At 45.5% G+C, this 21120-nt stretch overlaps 1 protein-coding gene across 7 annotated transcripts; it reads right to left on the bottom strand.

Moving 5' to 3' along the window:
• Positions 1–933: 933 nt before the first annotated feature.
• Positions 934–20975, bottom strand: fam131ab (family with sequence similarity 131 member Ab). Of its 7 annotated transcripts, none has more exons than XR_011244537.1 (6): positions 19799–20245; positions 11330–11423; positions 11022–11204; positions 7011–7142; positions 2055–5838; positions 934–2020 (listed from the first exon to the last, which is right to left on the bottom strand). XR_011244537.1 is itself a non-coding variant. In XM_069534371.1 (6 exons), the coding sequence occupies exons 3-6, from the start codon at positions 11397–11399 to the stop codon at positions 5189–5191; spliced, it is 1035 nt and encodes a 344-aa protein (XP_069390472.1). In that variant the 5' UTR covers positions 11400–11423; positions 16439–16575; positions 20448–20975; the 3' UTR covers positions 934–5188. The 7 variants fall into 7 exon arrangements, 6 of the variants coding, with proteins under 6 accessions (XP_069390472.1, XP_069390468.1, XP_069390473.1 ...); XM_069534371.1 differs by lacking the exon at positions 19799–20245 and adding exons at positions 16439–16575; positions 20448–20975 and having other exon boundaries at positions 934–5838; XM_069534367.1 differs by lacking the exon at positions 19799–20245 and adding exons at positions 16439–16575; positions 20321–20437 and having other exon boundaries at positions 934–5838.
• Positions 20976–21120: the final 145 nt, after the last annotated feature.

Below are 21120 nucleotides of genomic sequence, written 5' to 3' on the forward strand. Positions count from 1 at the left end.
GTTGGACATTTCAGAAATATGCCTCCCAACATTTTCAGTATAATTTTCCCCAAAAAAAGAAAAACTAAAAAGTGGATGCCTTGAGCTTAATCACACCTTTTCCACTGAGGGGGGCAGATGACATCATAACGTGCACTAATTAGCACTAACGCAAGAGATGAGTCATGTGGTAGAGTCACACAGTATGACAGAATATGAAATCAGATTTTACTTGGATATGTACGTGTTATTTATACAGTATTATACCGTTGCCTTGGATACCAAACGTACATTCCCTGTGGTGTAAATTGTAGTTAACCTCCCTCCTCCGTGATTTTAACTTACTTTCTTAAACAAAGGACGGTGGCTCTGTGGATCACACTCCTCACTCACTCCCTTATTTGATTGTTGTTTCAAAAAGGGCCCCTTTCCTTCTATTTTCACGTTTTATAGAAACATCATCCTGGATCATCTTATTTACACTTCAGCTACGAAGGCCCCGTGTGTGTCCAGACAATCATACACACAAGTGTTGCTTTAAAATCTGTCAGGTCGTGCTCTGACCTCCCCCTCCCTTCTCCATCCCAGCCCGCCAAATGGATTAGCGAGCTCCCCCCAGGGAAGCATGATGTCATGGAAAAAAAATGAAATACTCGCTGCTGTAGAATCACTGAGACCGGCTCGACACCAGACTGCTGTCCTCTGCCCCGGTAATAACTTAATAATGATGATGTCGTCATGTCAGGGGGCTAATTGCAGCAGTCTTTATGGTGCGTGCACCACAGTGAATGTCCAACAGTAAATGATGTTCGATGAGGTGAGCCATAAAACACCGTGTGAAGTCCTGCTCCAATCTTCTATTAAAGCTCGCTCACGTCAAATTAAAATAAAAATCCACATGATCGCACCAGATTTCTTTTTTTTTTTCTTGCAAAGACCAATAACAGAATTGTATTCATTTTATCAATGTTTTTATTAACTTGAAATCATATCAGATGCAGCAAACAATCATCAAATCCAAGGTGGCAATATTCAAATAATTACATTCAGTCAAAAGAGGAAGAAAAGTATTAAAAAAGAGGAAAAACAAAAACAAAAAAAAAAGGAAAAATACAGGTTTGTGATTTCAGATGGACGACACAGTGGAGTCGGTGTGTTAGACTGATGCTGATGGTGGTACACAACCCACTGAGGATGTAGAGGGGACAGTACATTCAGTTTGGGTCACCTGTTGTCTTGTACCCTGTTAGTTCATAGTGTCTTCTTCTCTGTTGGGGGAGCTGTATGGCTTTTCTCTCTGAACTCTCATATGCATTCTGTGTTGTAAGTCTTTCTCCAATGTGTGTGTGTGTGTGTGTGTACGTGCCCGGTGTCACTGTGTGCACCCTAACCCCCGAAGGATTGCGGGACGTTTTAATTAAGACAGTGGAGGCTAATGTGGGTTAAACACAGACCTCTCAGTGAAGATTACGCTCTGTATTTTCAATCCCTTCCGCAGATTTCACTGTCGATCTCAGTCTCTGTTGTGTTTGCGGGTCTGGTCCCAGTATTCACTGCTGGGAGCCGGTGGTGTGGCTAGAAAATGTCCCCGGGCCCTGCAGCTTTGTTCTGAAATGAAAAGTAGGCTGAGGGGTGACAGGAGCACCACCAGCAACTGAATATTCATGCACCCCCCCGCCTTGTCACTGTCCAACAGATGTTTTGATGTCTTTTTATAGCACTGGGTTCGTCACAATCACACACACACACAAACACACACACACACACACACACACACACACACACACACACACACACACACACACACACACACACACACACACACACACAGAATCTGGAGCACTTCTCTCTGATAAGTATCCATTGCCTGAAGCAAAGCAACAAACTGAGGCGCACTGCCCACACACACACACACACACACACACACACACACATAAAGGGAAGATGTTTCACTCTGAAGACATCTGTCAGTTGTGTGTTCTTCTGCATTTGGACTTTAAAATATTATTAATCCCTTCCAAACAGAGACGTGAGCAAGAAGCTCCGGCGCTGTCCACAAACAGCGAGGAGCTCACCGGGACAGCCGGCCTCAAATGATGAAAAACGCTTGTGGCACAGGGGGCTGAGAGAACGGGGGGGGGGGGGTGCACGTGGAGTGAAGGAGAAAAAAGACACGAGGGCAAAAAAAGACAGACAGGAGAGAGAGATACGCATCTCCTGTTTGCAGGTGGTTTTATAATCATCGCCTAATTGCCTGTCGGCAAAGGTAGCACTCAGATGTCCTCTTAGTTACGTAATGAGCCCCCTGTGGGGAAAGAGGGAGGGAAAGAAAGCAACGATGGGGGAAGAGAGTGGGAGCAAAGAGGAAAGGACAAACACAATGAGGGGTGGGAGGAGGGTGAGGTGGGAGGGAATGACAGGACAGAGACAGGAGGATGGAGAGGGGAGACATTCATCGGGCTGTCTGTGTGTCAGCGGGAAATTCTCTGTTCTTATAAGGACAAAATGTCCTGACAAAGGACAAACAGATGAGGAAATCCACCAAAGAGCAACTTCTACAAAGGGATTAGTGTTAAATGTAGGAAGGAGTCGAGGGAAGGGTAATAGTGAACGAATTAATAGATTGTGTTCCTTAGAACAATTGTGATGAAACACACTCATATGGATGTGTGAGCAAGGACGAGACAAGTAGGTGAATAAAAAATGTATCACACTCTCTCATGCACACTTCCGGGGGACAGGATGGGGGACGCTCAGAGAGACGGAAAGAGAAAATGCACAGCGGTGGACAAAGTGAGTGGAGGATAGAGGGTGGGAGCAAACAGTTCTGCACTCGCGTCACCGAGCACGGACAAATGCACAACCTCGCCTCGCCTCGCCAGCATCGCCGGGCTTTTAATGTCAACCCAAAGGACAATGACGCAAATCGGTCCACTGTAACCTCCACATGGCAAATGCACGCAGGAGATGCAACAGGATTTCTGGAGGCGGTGCCTGGCTGATGTTAGCAGCAGTTAAAACTCCGCTCTTAAGAAGGGAGACGGGGAGGGAGGCCGAGCTGCAGCCTGAGTGACAGAAGAGAGGATGCAATGATGATGATGATGATGATGGTACAACTGGGGAGGTCAAAGGTGACGAATGAAAGGCACAGCTTCAATGGTTCCCCCTGAGTTGTCACTGTCTTTGCACCTCTCGGGACTGGGACTCTTCAAAATGCTTCATTGTCGTAGGAACTGTTTGCAGTTTTATTTAATCTCCACTCAGCTTCACCAGACACTGTTTTAAAGGGAATCGCTGCATTGGAGGGGTTTTGGAATGGATATATAGTGCAAGCTTGAGGAGCTTGCTGACATCATACAATACACACACACACACACACACTTTCACAGAACGTCAAACATACAGATTCGCACATTGACGCTTTTCTAAACAGTCAACATAAGAGAAGGATGCAGGGACTGAATCTGTGCTTGAATTATTTGTAGAAAATAACTATGCACTCCAGACTTTCTCACCCACAAACACACAAAAATCCACACGCACACACACACACACACACAAACACACATAGAGGATCTAGTGGAGTTATGTGTGCGTGGGCGGGATGCGTTGATTCTCTGGTCCAATGGGATTTCCTGAGTTGTATGAATGACAGTCCCTCTAGGAGAACCTCAACGGGGCTCCTCACATCGCCATGGAGATGGAAGATGCTGCATGTGTCACATAAACATGCCCTTTTTGCAAACATCATAGAAAAGAAGGGAAGGTATAGAATAAAAGGCAAAGCTTTTCACGAGTCAGTATGAGGGGAGAGGACGAAGAGCATTTTGAAAATTTTTTACAAAAGAAAAACAAGAGCTCTTCGTGAGGATCATGACAAATGGCAATAACAAACCGTATCACAGTATCCTCTTTTGAAATAAAAAATAAAAACTTTTTTGTTCACATTTGTTTTGTTACTTTTTTTTTCCCAGTAGACTATATCACACAGTGATAACGAAGAAAAGGAGAAATCTACAGCCACGTTAGCTTCGTGCAAAAAACCACATACACTGGCACGCCGCAGAGGCAAAGAGATCAAGCAAGACAACGCATACAAAAATATAGAAAATCTCCGATGCGACGTCACAGAAAAATGTTTTCTGTCTGTTCAACCCACTTCCTGCCAAACAGCTGGCGTGAAAGAGTCACCTCAGGAACATTCGCTTTGTGTTTGTTGTCGTCATTGCTGCTGTGTGTGTGTGTGTGTGTGTGTGTGTGTGTGTGTGTGTTGTTGTTGTCTTTTTAAAGAACCCCGAAAGCATCCAGTCGCTATATTTGATCATTATGACAGACGTCCAGCATAATGAGGCTCGGACTCATGTGAACGACGACATGTTGGAGTGATAGAAAACTAGTACAATAAAAGCATATCATTTCTATCATATCATTTGTGACAAATCTTTTTTTTTTTTTTAAATCGTTGTTATTTTAAAATACATACTATGCCCTGTCACTTTTGAAGACATTCCAGCATTTGCTCATAATTGGTAGTGACAGGGTTTCATAGTTTGGCATACTCAGCAAGCCATGCCCAAAAGGATGCTATTTTGTGTCTTGCAAAGGGGGGGAGGTTGGGGGAAGAGGGGGAAGGAGGAGGAGGCGAGGGCAGGTCTCAAGGATGCAGTGTCGACCTGCCCCCCCACCATGGGGGATGCTGGGGGAGATGGGCTCGGGGGGTTATACATAACAGCTGAGATTACAAACCGTGCTCAAGACCGGGTCAGCCCATCGATTTCAGCAATTGCAAAAACACATGCAAAGATAAGTCAGAGTTTTTTGGACTCAGTCATTCTGTCTGCCTGGTGGTGGCATCCGCATTTAGAGTCACTTTAACAGGGAGAGGGACGGGTTCAGAAAAACTGCAAACCACAAGTAAATTCGTTGGAACGTGGTCACAGACGTGATGCTCCGGTTCTCACACTGATAAAAAGGATTGTTTGGACGCCTTCAAAGAAAGTTTTGCATCGAAGGGGGACGAAGCAGTTGTGTGCTGGAGAGGAGGAGGAGATGAAATGCTGCAAGTAAGGCAAAGACGCATGATTTACATTTTCAGTCGGGGGCGGGGGGGGGACATTTCAAACTTTAAAGACGTCATGGAGGAGAGGGGACGTTGATGCAAGAAAAAAAGAGTTTGGAGGAATAAAATACTGAGGTGAGCAGAGAGGAGTCATTGGTTGTTTGGCTCTCCTGCCCTCTCCTCCTCCTCCTCTTCATCCTCCTCATCCAGTGACACCACACCAGAGGAGGCCACGTCAGAGACCCTCCTGCGAAGGTCATAGTCAGGCGGGTACTCCACCCTGTCTCCCTCCGCCTCCACCTGGCACATGGTGCCCTCGTAGTCCTTGCAGGGGGTGTCGTCATCCTCGCCGGGTGACAGGTACGTCTCAGAGTAAGACATGGACATGCAAGGAGAGTCCTGACCTCCGCATGGCCTGATGCCTCGTCCTCCCCCGCCCAGGCTGTTGAAGACACAGTCCCCCCCAGACGGCCCGCTCTGCCCCACTCTCTGAAGTCGGGCCAACAGCTCCTCCCCTCCCTGCAGCGCCGACAGGATCTTTGCGACGAGCTCGGCGGCGTTTCTGTGGGAGTGGGTGCTGCTGTGGCCGCCCAGGTCGCGCAGCAACGGGTGGTGCTCGTCCAGGCTGCAGAGGCTGGAGCACAGGGTGTCCGGGGAGCCCGCCGTGGGGGAGGGCTCTCCGCTGCCACCGCCCTCTCCACCTCCGCCTCCACCCTCGCAGCAGGGTCCTCGCAGGCCAAGGTGCTGGCAGAGATGGCTGTGGATCAGGTCCTTCAAGTAGGGAGGATATGATGGCACATCTAGAGGGACAGATGCAGACAGTGAACATGGAGTCCTGAAGAACAACAAGAGTTTCAATCTGACACTGACTGTGTGAGTGGGCGTCAGATATTAGCAGGAACTGTCAGTTCCTGTAGCAGTACTGAAAAACTCATACTTATCTTTATTTACATTTTACTTAAATAAACCCTGAGGAGGTTTTTACTGCTAGAGCTGCTTTACAACAGTGTTTTCATGAGCTGGTCTCAAATAAGTTTGTGTCCTGGGTTTGAATAACACATGAACAAGTTTCATGTTCTTCTACTGACTGGTATTTGTCAGCAGTAACGCACATGCCTTGCAAAGCTTGGAACCGTAACCATGCCAGCAATTACATCTAAAGCGGTTTTCAGACATGCACTGAATTTCTCGGGCTGCGTGTGAAAAGTGTGTCAGTTCCTCCGAACATTCTATGGAGATTTTTTTGCCAGCCCCCCGGAGAAAACTCTGGATAATGTCCAAATGAGAACATATAAAAATACAGCAGGAGATTATCCCGAGCATTCACAAGCGAGCCGGTGGGCACGTTAATGAAAATGCAACAGTTATTAATATAGGGTATTAAAAATATGAAAAACAAGGAAACAACAATAATAATTTTAAGTATGAAATACATTACTTAAATCGTAAATTAGTTTTGCACAAGTTCTGCATTAAATCTTACACAGAGTAGAACTGAAGCACTGAAGGTTGAGATCTGTGTGACAGTGAATGGGTTTTACACTCATGTTGACTTGGGTCAGGTTTCATGGAGAGTTTATACATATAGGCTTGAAGAGGGTGAGCAGCCGTGGATGATTCACTGTACGAAGACACAGAGCAGCAACACTGTGCTGGGAATTATTAGCGGTTCAGATTATTGATGGTTAAGTGTAAACAAAAATGAAAGCATTGGTATACACACAAACACACAAACACACACAGTCAGATGCACTCTGCATTCATGGGCCCCTCACAGACCTCTCACACAGACACCGTCTCAGCAGCAGAGGAAATGATATTAAACTTGCAGGAGGGGATATCAAATTGCGCTGAGGAACAAAAAAAATGTCGGTAGACGATGAAAACTAGGGCACTGGGACAAAGAATGAGACAGAGAGAGGGGGGGGGGGGGTGTGCGTGCATGCGTGCGTGCGTGTGTGTGTGCACGTACCTGTGCTCTGTGTGGTGGGCTCATTGGCAGGCAGAAAGTCTTCGTCATATGAGTCATCGTTGGACTCGTCGCCGTCCACAGAGGACCAGGCCCTCAGTTTAGCTTCGGCGATGGCGAACTGCTCCGCCACACCTAGGAGACAAGCAAAGATGCGGTTGGCATGGTAACAAGACCGAGGCGAGCCACTGTGTCTCCATGTCATGTCGCTCTTGCTCTTTTTGGTTTGGTTTGGCTGGTCTGTGCGAGGAACAGCGAGCACAGTGTGGCATCGGACAGGTCGGAGACAGTCACTTAAGATGGATGTTACTGAGCGTTTGATGGGTTTGTCAAGCAGGTTGCTCTTCTGTGGGTGCACAGGCAACGTCTGTGTGTCGCTGCTGCAAATACCAGGAGAACAATAAGTGACCCCGCTCCACCCTGCTACAATCTGATTGTGCAAAATTTTAAACGGGAACTATAACTTCCTTCATTTGTGTTTTTTATTTAGACTTTTTTTTTTCACTGCATGTTCGTCTACTGGAGAGAAAACTCGATTTTTTTTTTCATTTTGAAAGACGCCTTGTACAGGCTGGAAAAAAAAACTAGATTTGATTTGGAAAAATCTGAATAATATTCATCATCTGCTGCTTATGATCAGTGAAGAGTGACGGAGCAACACCTACAATGAGTGAACACGCATGTCCTCTCTGTGCCCGGGAACAAGTGGGAATAAAACATGGGCATGTTTCTCTTGAGATATATAAAGGCCCACGTAATTTGTATGCATGAAAATCCACTTCAGCTGTCGCATCATCAAAAGTAGAGTTCCTGCCTCCACCGTGCTCCAACAGTCCCGTTATGAAAGATCTAGATCTGGATATGTACTTGTATCCGCACCAAATTACACACATTCATAAATATCAGTCCCCTAAACATCAACGTCACACTTTTTCATTAAGATCCATAAAGTATTCTTGCCAACTTAAAAGTTGAAAAATAAAAATAGAACCTGGGTTTTCAAATTGCAACCATAGAAAAAGGATCAGATTTCACTGTTTGCCTCGAATGAGAACTTCCTCTACAATTCTTCAATCACTGTATTGGTTGTTAATTGTTTTTGTAAAACACACAAAGCAGCCAAAGAGACGAGATGAGCGTGTTGGCCGAGGTGACTCAGCACGAGCCAGTAAACCACAAAGTCCAAGTGATGCAATTATCAACAGCAGCTGACCGATCCGAGTCCCGCGCTTTACCTCCCTGCTCACCCTCGTCACTTCAATCCATCTGTTTTGTATTCCTCTCTATTCATCTGCTCTCTTCTTCATGTCACGCCTTACTTCCAATCGCCTCTCTCTCAATAAAACGCTCTATCGACTCGCCTCACCCTCCTCGCTCCGACCGTTCCCTTTTCTTCCACCCTGCAATCTTTCAGCCTTGTCCCTCACTTCTCATTTTGATTTCTATCTCTTCGACTCTCACTCTCCTTGGCCTCCCCCTCTCTCGGGCTCTGTCTCTGGTTATTGCTCAGTATTCATGCGTTGTCTCCCACAGAGAGAGAGAGAGAGATCGATGGACTCATTCATCTTCCACTGTAGCTGGGCCCTGAACTCTCCTCACAAACACTGGCACATCTTCTGGCAAATGCAATTGTGCGTATTGCTCTTGCGTTTCCCTTTGAAAGCCTCGTGTAATTCCTTTGACAGAAAGAAGCAGAGTTTTGACCTATATTATGAATGCAGGTTTATATGACACTGACCTAGATATCACACAAAAAGGCCTTCAGGCAGGATAGAGCGATGGTGCACACCTACACATGAACAGAACCTCAGATCTACCTTCTTCTACGTATGTATGAACCTTAGATCATCCCCAGCAGCTCTCAGGAGGGAACCTCACATCAACCATATTGTTTTTTTTCTGCGTCATACAAATGTCTTATATCTGTAAGATCTTATATTATCTCATAAGTAACTAACTGGTGAGAAGGAATCAGCGACTCACGCAGATGATTATAAACGTCGTCTTGTGTTAAAACGTTCTATTAAAACTTGTATTAACTATTTTTGGACACTTTCTGGAAATAAGCTTGCGATGTCATCAGTTCTTGAGTTGTTATTAACTTATTCAGCAAACACGGAGCAACTTCAGCGTTGAACTGGAAGAGGGGGAGGAGCACTATATTGTAATAACTGCTTAACCAACCCGACTGTTTGTCAACTTACTACAGGATGACTGCAGAAGATTTTTTTGTTTTATTTATGTTTGATGTGAATGGAAAGGTTCAGAGTTTAAAAAGACAACCACAGAGCTGAAGAATGTTTCCCTTTGATCATTTGGAGAAATAATTTTTGGCACTTTGAACTTTGCACAACCAAAGAAAACTGAGATGGATCTTAGCGCAGAGAGGAGAAGGCCTGTAAATGGTGAGATAAAAGGAAGGAGAACAGAGGAGGCACAGGAGGAAAAATCGCTCCGTCACTGTGGCACTAGCCAGGAGCAAAACCTTACTGTGCAAATTAACCTTGAGAGTCTGCATTGCAGGGAGCGAGCGAGAGAACGGAGGGAGAGCCGGCGGGAGGGACGGGGTGAAAACGACTGAATAAGAGAGAAGATAAAGAGACAGAAGGCAGAGAGGAACATTAAAAAGAGAGGACAATGTGAAGAGGAGGGCAATGAACAGAGGGGGCAGGAGCGAATGAAAGAAAAGTAAAAGATGAAGTAAGTAAAAGAGAGAGGAGACGGATGAGCTGCGACTGAGCAGGAACAAAAACCATCCGTATATTTGGACGGAAAGAGCTGAGGGCAACAGACATGTGGCTGCACAGCTGCAGACTCAGACGACCCGCCATTAACATGATCTATTAACATGATCTATTAATATGATCTATTAACGGGATCTATTAAACGGGATCTGTATCTGGAGATCTCGTCTGGATCTTGTCATTTACACCTGGTATTAATAAACAGCCACGTTGTCTCGACTCTGCACTCTGATCAAATCTCAACCCTCAGATAAGGTCAGTGGGGGGGGGGGGCTCTACTTGTTCTCGAGGGGCTAATCTGACATGCAGCATGAAAGGTGGACATGGATGTCAGAGACCTTTTAAACTTGTCTGATAGAATTAGTTTTTTTAAAGGAACAGTCGGCCTATTTCACACGTCATATTCATGTCATGTCACATCTCGTCACGAGGAGTCAGTTGAATAACGTCTGCAGTGGTTCTGGAGAAGGTTCGTAAAGCCCGGCTGATTTCTTACAGAGTGAAAGACCCATTTTTCTGAAAAGAGATTTTGATTATCAGCCATAATATTTTAACCATCCAAGGTAGACACAAGGTAATGTGAAACGATGTTCGTTCCTGTAGAAGCCACTAGTCTTTGTAATGTTGACAGTTTTTTTTAAAGAAAAACATGTTTTATTCACAATGTCAAGAAGTACTACCCAACTCACAATCCTCAGGTTTAATAGCGATGTCTCTGATTGGTGGAGTTTGCTGTTAGAAAAATCACGTCAGCTATAATTTGATATTTCTCTTCTAACAAACTGCGTTTATGTTGAGATGAGGAAAAAAGTCCAGAGGTTAAAATCAATACACCAAAGTCAAACTCAAGAAGAATAGTGGGCGCTCACCGTGACGCTTGGTAGAGTTTTGTGAACATTTACATCTTACAGATATACTTTTAAAAGATGGGGTCGGGAGGAAGCTTGCAACCAGCATCTATTTCCAAAGCTGTTAGAAGGACAAAATTATGTAAAGGGCGATTTTGCTTTTCAGCTTTACACAAACCTTGATTGTAACTGTACTTAATGAACCAGTTAATGATTTATCTTATGTTTTTTTACTGTTGTTACAATGTTTTTTTTCTTTTAATTAAAATTACCCTACTGAACTCCTTAATTTGCACATTTTGTCGAAATGACGTGCACACTCAAAAACTCTCTTTCAGCTTGGACTTGGTGTGTAGCAGAGCTGGGCACTTTAATATTTGTGAAATAAACGAATTGTATTCACAGAGATCAGAAAAACTTACCAGCAGCAAAGCGAGCTTCCTGCTCTCCCTCAGTGAGGTCAGAGTAAGAGTTGAAGTCTGATTCGAGGGCTGCTGGAGTGTCTATAGGCTTACACCAGCCTTTCCATTCTATCAGGTGGGCCACTCTGCCCTGGGCCATCGCTGTCGGCTTCGTCACATGGTCTTTCACTACCTGGGAAATACCTACAAGGAAAACAAATATAACATATTTTAATTTCAGCATCTGCATTAAACGACACACATGTTCTGTGTGTGTTTGCGTGTAAAGTGCTCGCAGGGACTGTTTATGTGTTTTATGTTGCACTCACCATGCAGGGAGGATCGTGCTAACGCAGCAATCTCTTGGATGGTAAGAGCTCTTCTTGATTTTGGTAACATTTCAACGTTGTCGTCAACATTCACCTGCAATGACAAGAAAAACAAACGTGGTTCTTGGTGAAAGTGTTGCGGCGGCTCGGCTCAGAGTGAATGTGAGGCAGCTGCTGAACACATCCTTCTGTGACTCACTGGAAAACCCACTGTTGTCTTTGGATGGAGGAGGAACTCCTGCGTTCAAAGGACTTTAACTGCTTCAGTTACTTAATTGAATTTTTCTTCTTCTTCTTAGACACCAATCAATGTTAAGACAAGCTGTACACCAACAAGGCACCCACGTGCATACACACACACACACACACACACACACACACAGTTTTCAGAGCACTGAAAAAAGTGCCAGTCCAACAGTTTTCCACGAATGCTTTATAAATAAATTTGGATTATATACTGGACTGGTATTAATTTTCATACATTACATGTCGACTATTTCGGGTCCGTCAAACAATCAGCATAATCTTCATGTTCACAATAAAATAAAAGCTCTGTAATACTGCTCAAAATAAAGTATTACAGCAACAAAACAAAGGCTTTTATTTTGAAGACAAATTGCTAAAGTGGAAGTGATTCAATAAATGTTGCGAGAAACGGAAATCAGCACCAGCTGCTCCCATGAATATCTGCGTTTGTCCTTTTTGCCCGCAGGCCGTGATTTGCATACATCTGCTATGCGAGAACATAGAATATGAAATGTTCAACTCGGTCCATGGATTGGCCTGAAGAGGCCCCGCACCCCCGACTGCAAGACGCTGTTCGCCTGTTAATTCACATTTTATTAATATTGAACATATCGCGTGTCCAAATCGCACCAGACTCGACACTGCACTACACATGCCAAGTGTGCAGCCGTTAAGAACGGCACGCGAGATAGGCTTTCCACATAGAGACCGACAGACAGAGACAGAGTAGGAGACAGACAGACAGATACGAGACAGATAGATAGATAGATAGAGACAGACAGACAGACAGACAGACAGAGACAGACAGAGACAGATAGATTAGTAGGTAGAAATTGAAACCTCTTGAAGGAAAAAGAGATAAAGCTTTGTGCCCAGATGGCTCGACAGGTAATTTCCTTGTAGCGAGTTAGCAGAACCAGACAGTAGGCTAAAGATGAACTCCCCCTCCTCCTCTCTCCTCCCCCTGGTCTGTCCTCCATCAAATCCGTCTGCACTGTAAGTCAAACCGCAGAGGGAGTATCAGGTGTTGACAAGTTCTTTGTCTGCTAACTCTTTTTTATAGCCTTACCTGTGGTCACGTGGGAAACAGGCACGTCAGAGGCAAAGGCCACACGCCGAGCTCGTTGTTGTTACTCAATAGGGGTCAACAGACACGGCTGACTGAGCACTTTGATGACAGTTTTGGTCCCACATGTATATCTCAACAGCTACAGATTGTTTCCAGTCACACTGGTGACTCTACGACGGCCCATAGTGTCACCTGCTTTTCCTGCACCGAGCTAAGACAACATCATACATATTTAGATTTGTTGATCTCCCTTTATTTCTCCCCTTCATGAATGAGACCACCACTCAATAATGTGCACATGTGATGTGCAGTAAATAAGAAAATACCAGATACTGTGATGGAGGTAGCTTTCCCTGACAGCAACAAAGTACCAACCGATTAAACAAGCAGACATCAACAATATTATCTGTCAGAAGAGCCCTGCAGGAACGAAAGGGGGATCCCGAGCTTATGACGGCATCAGCGGCTGCTGCGAGGCGTGATAATCCTCTTGTGCCGCGGAGCAGCTCACAGATCAGAGGGAGGATAATCTGGAGGAGACTTATACCCCGGAGGAGCATCAGAATGATATATTGTTTTGGCCTTCAATTAAAAAATCCAAGGCCAGGCAGGTGATGTTGTCCACCCACACATGAATGTGTTTTATTTCTTGTCAAATAGGTGCCCAGAGAAATCACTCCAGTGCAGTGTGGGAGGACTTTACACATCTTCAGGGCTAGAACGCTGTTCTCACCCTGTTGAATGCTTCTGAACACAATTTGCTTTTTTTCCTCCTGTTGACTATCCCAGGATGACAGGAATGGTATTTGACATTTCTGCCCGGATGAGAGCACAACTTGAAATGATAGCTTTGTTATTTCTGGAGTCTGCAGGTGCAAAAGAGAATGTTTAAATTATATATCGGTATATATATGAGCTTTTAAGGGCAGAGTCCAATTCTGTGCTTGAGCGCCACCACAGCTGCAGCTAACAGCACCTCTGGCTGCCGACTCCGCTCCTTCATTCACTCCCTCCCTCCCTCCCTCCCCCTCTGGTTCCCTACTGCCCTACTGAACAGCAGAGTGAACACAGAGGAAGACTTGTGCGGTTCTCAGAAAAGACCAAACGATCCAATATGACCACTGTGCTTCATCTTCTCCATCACACACTCAAAACAACATGCAGGCATCATATATACATACGGCCATTTAAAAACAGAAACAATCTCAGACATGACTCGAACTCACAGGGACAGTCGTGTGTCCTTATAGTCAAGATACTGGGCGATACAAAAAGTTAAATTCTCACAGGGTCGGGATTCATGGCTCTTCATGGTCTGGTGAACAGAGACAGTGGAGAGGCTGTTGTGATGCTGCTCTGGTTCATCCTCAGCTGTTAGATCATTGGTTAACTGTTATCTCTGTGTGTGAGTGAGTGCAGTGGACTGGTATCAGAAATGTATGGCCTGGAGACAGCAGAGAAAAACACTATTTCCAACACAATGTGCCTGTTGAGCTTCCTGGGTGCAGGTTGACAGCGGGTGACCCGACACACACAGACACACACACACACATAAATCTAATTGATTAGCCTATACTTAAAATTGTATGAGATCATGCCATGAATGGTTTCAGCGGAACAGACTGCCGTGATATCTGCCTCCCCTGGTGGAAAATAACCTGAACAATCTTTTATCCTTTGACACGCCACATGTCTGCCCAACTGTGCGTACCTCTCTCTCTCTCTCTCTCTCTCTCTCTGTCTCTCTGTCTCTCAACTTTTCCACAATGGCAACATTTCTATGGCAGCCGGTCGCCATGGAACAATTCCTCACGGTGTGCCTGTGTGTTTGATTCACTGACGATGTCACGGACACAAACTGACGGCCACAACAGCCAAACAGATTAACGACTCTCACATGTGCGTTTCTACTTTTCACTCACTGCTCAGATTTACCGCTCCTGCATCAGAGATGAGACAGTTTTATCATCAAAGCCAAATTCAATTCTTGCATTATAATAAAAGGATGAAATGATTTTAAAAAATGCAAAGAAAGGAGAAATGCATTTGAGTATTTAAATTTATTTGAGTTTTACCGAATACTTATTTTTATTTTGTCAATTATTGATTGTGAGAGACAAAACGCAAACGCTGTATTATTCCAGATACAAAATCTAGCTAAGGTGAGTGTTTTTGGGTGATCTTTGAAGTGTAAAGCATTAGTGAGGCCGTCCTCTTTAAAAGAGAAGTGATACGATCAGCAGTCCAGCCAACCTGTCTCTCACCACAGCCAGTAATAACAGGCCCGCCCATGAAGACTGAGAGGCTGCATTTGATAATAGATCACTTAGGCTGCTAATCATCGCCCGGCTGGCTCACTGCAACGCATTCACACCCAGATGGTGCACAAGGATGTATGAAAGAAACAGGGTGGAATCATCATCATCATCATCTCTGATACAGTTACTGTATACAACACATCTTACTAACATAGGGTCTGCAGCTTTACTTTCAAAAGCACAAGCAATATGTCGACTTCAGCTCCAGTGTTTGTACATACAAATACAGTAGGATAATAATGTAGCGTTAAATGTGTTGTACCAGAGCAGAAGTTCCATGCAAAGCATTTCCTTCACGTAATGCTGTGACAACACAAGGTCTTCCTGTAGATATAGATGTTTTCTATAAATCGTGGTTCTTTTTAGAGCCACCAACAAAAAGCCTTTCTTTCTTTTAAGGCATATTTCTTAAAACATCACTGCAATAACTATCAGTCTCAGGAGCAGAGAGTCGTTTCAGTCCACCTGTCTTTGCTGTACAGAATCTAAATGAACTGTTCAGAGACTCTGATGGAGCCAGCAGAAAGGAAAGTGTGTCTGCAGGCTTTTAAAAAATGAAAATAAACAACAAGGTAGTAGCTTACTTACAGCTGTAAGACTAACAGTGCAGTGACCGCACCTCAACATAAGGACTGCACTGTTGTATTTTGTCACAGGCAAGAAGCATTACACACCGTGTGTCACTGAGACTCCATTTAAAATCCTAAATCAAAAATTAATTGGTAATTATTCTGAATGACTCGCAAATAATTAGAAACCAACTGGTTAACACTAATGAAAACCAAAATGGAGAAAGACCTCAGAGATGAAACACACATTAAAGACTTGGATGGCTCGATTAATACGGCAATTATTAAACCATACTGCTTCATGTGGCTGATTACACTTCAGACTGTCATCTCTGATTAGTCATATCTGGCAGGCGCCCGGCCAGGTTATGCTACATAGGTTGTTTGTAGCCGGGTTCAAATCATGAGAAGTAATGAACTCAGACCATCTCACAATTCATGGACCAAGAAAAACAATGTTGGTACCTGGTTCTTCACAAGCAGCTGAATGGAATAAAATCTTCCAGGCTCATTTTACACACAGGCGTGGCATAAAGGTTTTTTCTGTCATGTGCTTTCTCATGATGAACCCTCAGAAGTGACCTGCCACTTTTCAAATAACCATTTTCTGACTCCATGAAGTGATGCTAGCAAAAAAAAAAAAAAAAAAGCTTTTGTCCAACATCTCGGGAATTAATGCAAACATATCGATTCTGTGTGAGCGGACATGTGTCTGGAGACTTCCACTAGATTCAGTGTGTTGTTTTCTTTATTCCAATCATCGCTGACCATTCAAATTGACCATTTCATGATGCATAAGGTGTCAGTTGAGCCAAAATAGCCAATCCACCCACCATACATATCCAGGCCAATGTGAAGGAGAGAGAGAGAGAGAGAAGAAAAGACATAGAGAGAGAATTAAGGGCACCTCGCTGAAGTCCAGGGCGCCCAAAGGTGCCAGAATCAGTCTGCGCGCCAAGCAGGTCCGCGTGTTCCCCAAAAGTGCGAGGTCAGACAGGGAGCTAGCTGCGCTCCAGTCCACGCGCAACGAACCGTCGACCGCCACTGTCAGGAGGAAGAGAGCCACGTGAAGATTACAGTGTACAAGTGTACAATAGTAAAACTCATAGTAGCTCCACAGCATGGCGTCGCTTCAAAATAAATAACTTCAGTATTATGACAACAATGTTTCCTCTTTAATACGTTATTGCTCATAATACTTATTTTTTACGACTGGACCAACTATGAGTTTTAAGGATTTGGCTAATCCTTGTGTTAGTTGCAATCACCATGCCAACCCATGCCTCCACGGGACCCCAGAGCAGCCACTGACAGGCGATGACCATATTTAGGTAAGGGAATGTCACTAATGTTACTGTATTTCACTGTTTCCCCTCAAAGAAAAACACAAACACATACTCTACAGAAAATGCAAGAACACCTCCACATACACAGCCTGCCAGTCCCTGGTTTTGTTGTAAAAGGATAGACTTCCCTCTTACAAGAAACTTTCAACACAGGTTGAAAGCGCACTAAAGCATAAAATCAGGTTTTCAACTTATAAAAAACATTTCAAGAGATGTTGTTTGAAGATTGCATGTAAATTTTGGGCTGCGGAACAAAAATAAAATGTTTTATGCTTGCACCATGCACTTTGACAGTGTTTCATTCTGCAGCCCCCTTCTCTTCTCTCTGTTATGCATGTTACAATTCTAAAAGTTGGGCTCAGCCTTCACATTACTCTGTACAGAGTATGTGTAGTGAGATAACATTGGAGGCCTTGCTTCCATGCACTTTAAAGCCATGCCATGTCATGCAGGTAGGACTCTGGCAGCAGCCCAAGCCTGTTTGATGTTTTATGAAGTTTGTTCTGCATTGTCAAAAGAATCGGTGCATTTTAAAAAAAGCTCATGGAAATGGACATGCCTGAGACGGCATTGTGCAGTTTTACCTCCTCTCTTGTTTTTAACACATTTCTCTGATGTGACCAGGCCATGTCATCAACACACCTGAAGCTGCGGAGCAATCAGCTCCTACATATCACCAACAAGCTCCTGGCTCTGCCAACTCTAAATCAATTCCGTGCAATTCTATTGGTATGGTGACAAATCACAACATACACATTTACATTACAGAGAAACACAACAGTTCCCACAATGAAGGAAGAAACCTCTGACAGACTCAATGTGCCATCTGCCTCCACAGGTTGGGTTCAGCGGAGGGAAATGAGAGACAGACTCTAATCGCCTACAGATATCCTGACATCTTCTAACCACAGTTTCTAATCGACACTCTCCAAATCAGATTTTTTTTTTTTTTTTTAAAACACATGAAGCTGTGTGGGCCTCTACATGTCAGGGCCCGGCTCCTGTTTCCAGCCCTCCACTGCAGGAGAGCGTTTCCAGTTCCTGTCCGTGAAAAGCGCCCTTTTTTCACCACTGAGCCCAACATCCAAGACCAAAGCAGTCAGTCAGTCCGCGCTCCTCCCCGGGGGTCAGGGTCCTGCCGTTTAACCTGGCTCATGTTGCCCACCAGCAGAATTCAATATGTGCCATGTTAATTGGGCGTGATGGGCTCAGGTGCCCGGAGGTGAATACTGTATCTTTGAATCTGGGGCACCTTCAATGGAGGTGTCGTGCAGGAGTGATGGATGCGCGTGTGTTTTGTTTGGCATGAGATGGATGATGAGGAGGTGACAGTCATTTGAGCCCGCGGTGCTGCCCGCTGGTTTGTTCCGAACACACACGGATTGTTACGGTGACACGTCAGCGACTATAGTTGAGAGCAAAACGCTCACAGGCGATTGCGCACGGATGCAGCCTCCCGGTGGCTGCGTGTTGAGCAGGATCCATTAACTGCGACACATGGCACAGCCTGATAAATACACTACGCACTTTTTATTTAAGTATTAAACTTTTTTTTGCACAAGTCACTGTGTGGCTTTACAGCAGCGGGCCTGCAGTGTGATGGAACCACGTGTAATGGATGTGACTGTAATGTTCGCTTCTTTATCAACGCCTGTGGCAGCTCTTTGGCCCTGCGGCCATCCTCCATCTGTGCTCCACTGCTTCACTTGTTGTTAAATTAGGCTAATGCACCTTAAGTTTTTTTAAGGAACCATTAATTGGTCCTCCTCCCTCAATGTAAACGTGGATTGCAGTCATTTTTGCCTTTTTCTTTATTAATTTATTTCACTCAGGTCTTTCTCTCTCCCTCACGCACACAGACACACACACACACACACACACAGACACGCACTCCGTCTCTCCGTGTAGGTCCCGTTGTCGTGGAAACTGCAGATAGAGAGGCCTCTGCCGTGCATCTCTCTCTCTCTCTCTCTCTCTCTCTCTCTCTCTCATGTCTTCTCTCTGAGACTTATGAGCGAATCAACACAATTAGGTCAAGACCATGCAGCAGCAGCGAGGTGTCTCTCACACGCACACACACACACACACACACGTATACATATACAGGCTGGACAGACGAGAGTCAAACAGGTGGCCGCCGCTGAATGACAGTCTTGACAAACGCACATGTGGCTTTATATGTGGGGGGGTTGTGGTGATCAAGGGCTTGTCCTCACGCACGCCGAGACAAGGAGAAGCGAGGACAAGGCGCTGTGATCATCAAGTGACTGAAGCGACATATTACACAACCAATTAGAGGCGGAGAGGGGGTCTGCGTGCACGGACACGACGGGCAAATCACAGTGTGGATGGTCGTATATAACATTTACATCACCTGGAATTAAAAGATCAGACGACCACGTATATTTGTGTAAAATGAACGGATGAATGGATGAATAGATGAATAGACGAATAGATGATGGATGGATGGACGGATGGATGTGGGGCATGTTTCATTTATGGAGACTCCAGAGGAGACCCAGGCAAATAGATATCATGGGGATATATCTGGGGGAGACAGACGTCAGAGGTCGGGGTCCAGCACGCAGCCTATCGGCCCGGGCCCGCGGCGACACGTAGTCGCCAGCGGAGCGGATTGTAGACACCTACAGGGAAGGTGTAAACAACCGTGAGAGCAAGTGGATGCGGTGGCAACAGGAAGCTTGTTTCTTGGCAACAAGCAACTACACTGCTGCATGTGTGTGTGTGCAGAAGCTTTGATGGAGTCCATCTAAATCTGGACATGCAATGTACTTTGATGCCGAGGGAAGGTTAAGGGAATGGTTTCTAAGAGAGTTCTTAGAAACAGCGAGTTCAGCGCGTCGAGGTGTTTTTTTTAATTCACTCGATCGGATCGGATCCGGAGCAGAGAGGTGTCCTACCTTGCAACTAAACTGGCTCAGCGCGGTCAGAACCATCGTGTCCGGATCAGTCCTCTCGTCTCTATAACGTAAGAAAAGCCGCCTAGCAGCGCATCCTTCAATGGTGTCAAGCGCGCCTCTGTCTTCTCTGTCTCTGGCTGGCGTGCTCAACCAAAAAGCTTCTTGCAACTCTCGTAGCATCGCGATGTTTAGGCTGCAGATACCAGCCCTCTCAGCTCTCTCCCCACCACCCGAGCAAAGCGCACCTCTGCGCACAGACACACCGTGTAACCTCTATCAGACGGTTTAAATCTCCAGATTTCTTTAAGACTCGTGTCAAAGCTACAGCCTCGTTATATGAGTATATGACTCAGCAGCGCTATCCTGTGTCTCGGGGCACAGCATGCTGTGCACCGCACAAGCACCCCCAAATCTTCGCATAGCCTCTGCACCCGCTGCAGCAAAAACAAATGGGAGGAAAAACAAACCACAGCAGACTTCCTCCAGCGTGCTTTAATGAGAGCAAGTTAAAACAACTCTTACCAACTGGCGCTTTGGAGCTGATACAGCCCATTTTCGCAGCTGCATGTATATAGAGCTCTTTTAGGAGAGCAAGCAAGCTACCACATTTATTTCCCTAATTTCCTTGCGCAAGAGACGCACAGCGTACCTCACTGATCGAAAGCCTCTGACACTCTCCTCATCTACGGAGGCTCCGCAGGGTTCCGGTGCCAGGCGAAGCGGCGGCGCGCTGCTGAGCTCAGACCGTTGGAGTTACGCCGGGGGCGGGGGGGAGTCCGGCCATCACTTCTGCTCCGCGTCTCCTGAATCTTTGACTTGCTTCAGATCCATTCAAACACACACGCGAGCTAAACTGTGAGCTTTTATTTGGACTTCACGCGGAGGCTCGGGTGGGTCGCGGCTCTATACGTCACCGGTTGCAGGGTCGAGTCCTGCGCTTGAGTTCAGCACCACAGCGGGCGGACAGCTCCCTGACAGGCGGCGGCAGCATCAGTTTGTTCCCCGCCTGAAGCTGCAGGTGCCGGGGTTCCCCTCTCGGTCACTGCCGGTCAAGTCCACCGGTCCACACACTTCACTCCGGCTCCTTGTGCGCTCCAGTCTCTCGGTTCAGACACTGAACCTCTGGAGGGGTTATACTTTGATACACAGAAAAAAATCCTAACTGGGTTATATATACAACCCAGAGGAGTTTCCGCCTCCGTGTTCGGTTTTTTTCCTGCAAGGTAGAAGCGGAATGAGCCGTGATTGGCCGGTGTCACTTTACATATCTGCTGACCTGCAGGAGAGGGGCGGAGTTCAGGCTTTGGAGCAAGTTGTCAACT

This window comes from Paralichthys olivaceus, chromosome 11, assembly GCF_024713975.1.
Source record: "Paralichthys olivaceus isolate ysfri-2021 chromosome 11, ASM2471397v2, whole genome shotgun sequence".
Classification (NCBI taxonomy): Eukaryota; Metazoa; Chordata; class Actinopteri; order Pleuronectiformes; family Paralichthyidae; genus Paralichthys; species Paralichthys olivaceus.

Coding starts and splice junctions, on each gene's coding strand:
- fam131ab (XM_069534366.1), bottom strand. CDS start 19,978: ATGCTACGAGAGTTGCAAGAAGCTTTTTGGTTGAGCACGCCAGCCAGA. Junction 11,424..19,798: donor TGAGCCAGTTTAGTTGCAAG/GTAGGACACCTC, acceptor TTGTCATTGCAG/GTGAATGTTGACGACAACGT. Junction 11,205..11,329: donor AGCACGATCCTCCCTGCATG/GTGAGTGCAACA, acceptor TTTTCCTTGTAG/GTATTTCCCAGGTAGTGAAA.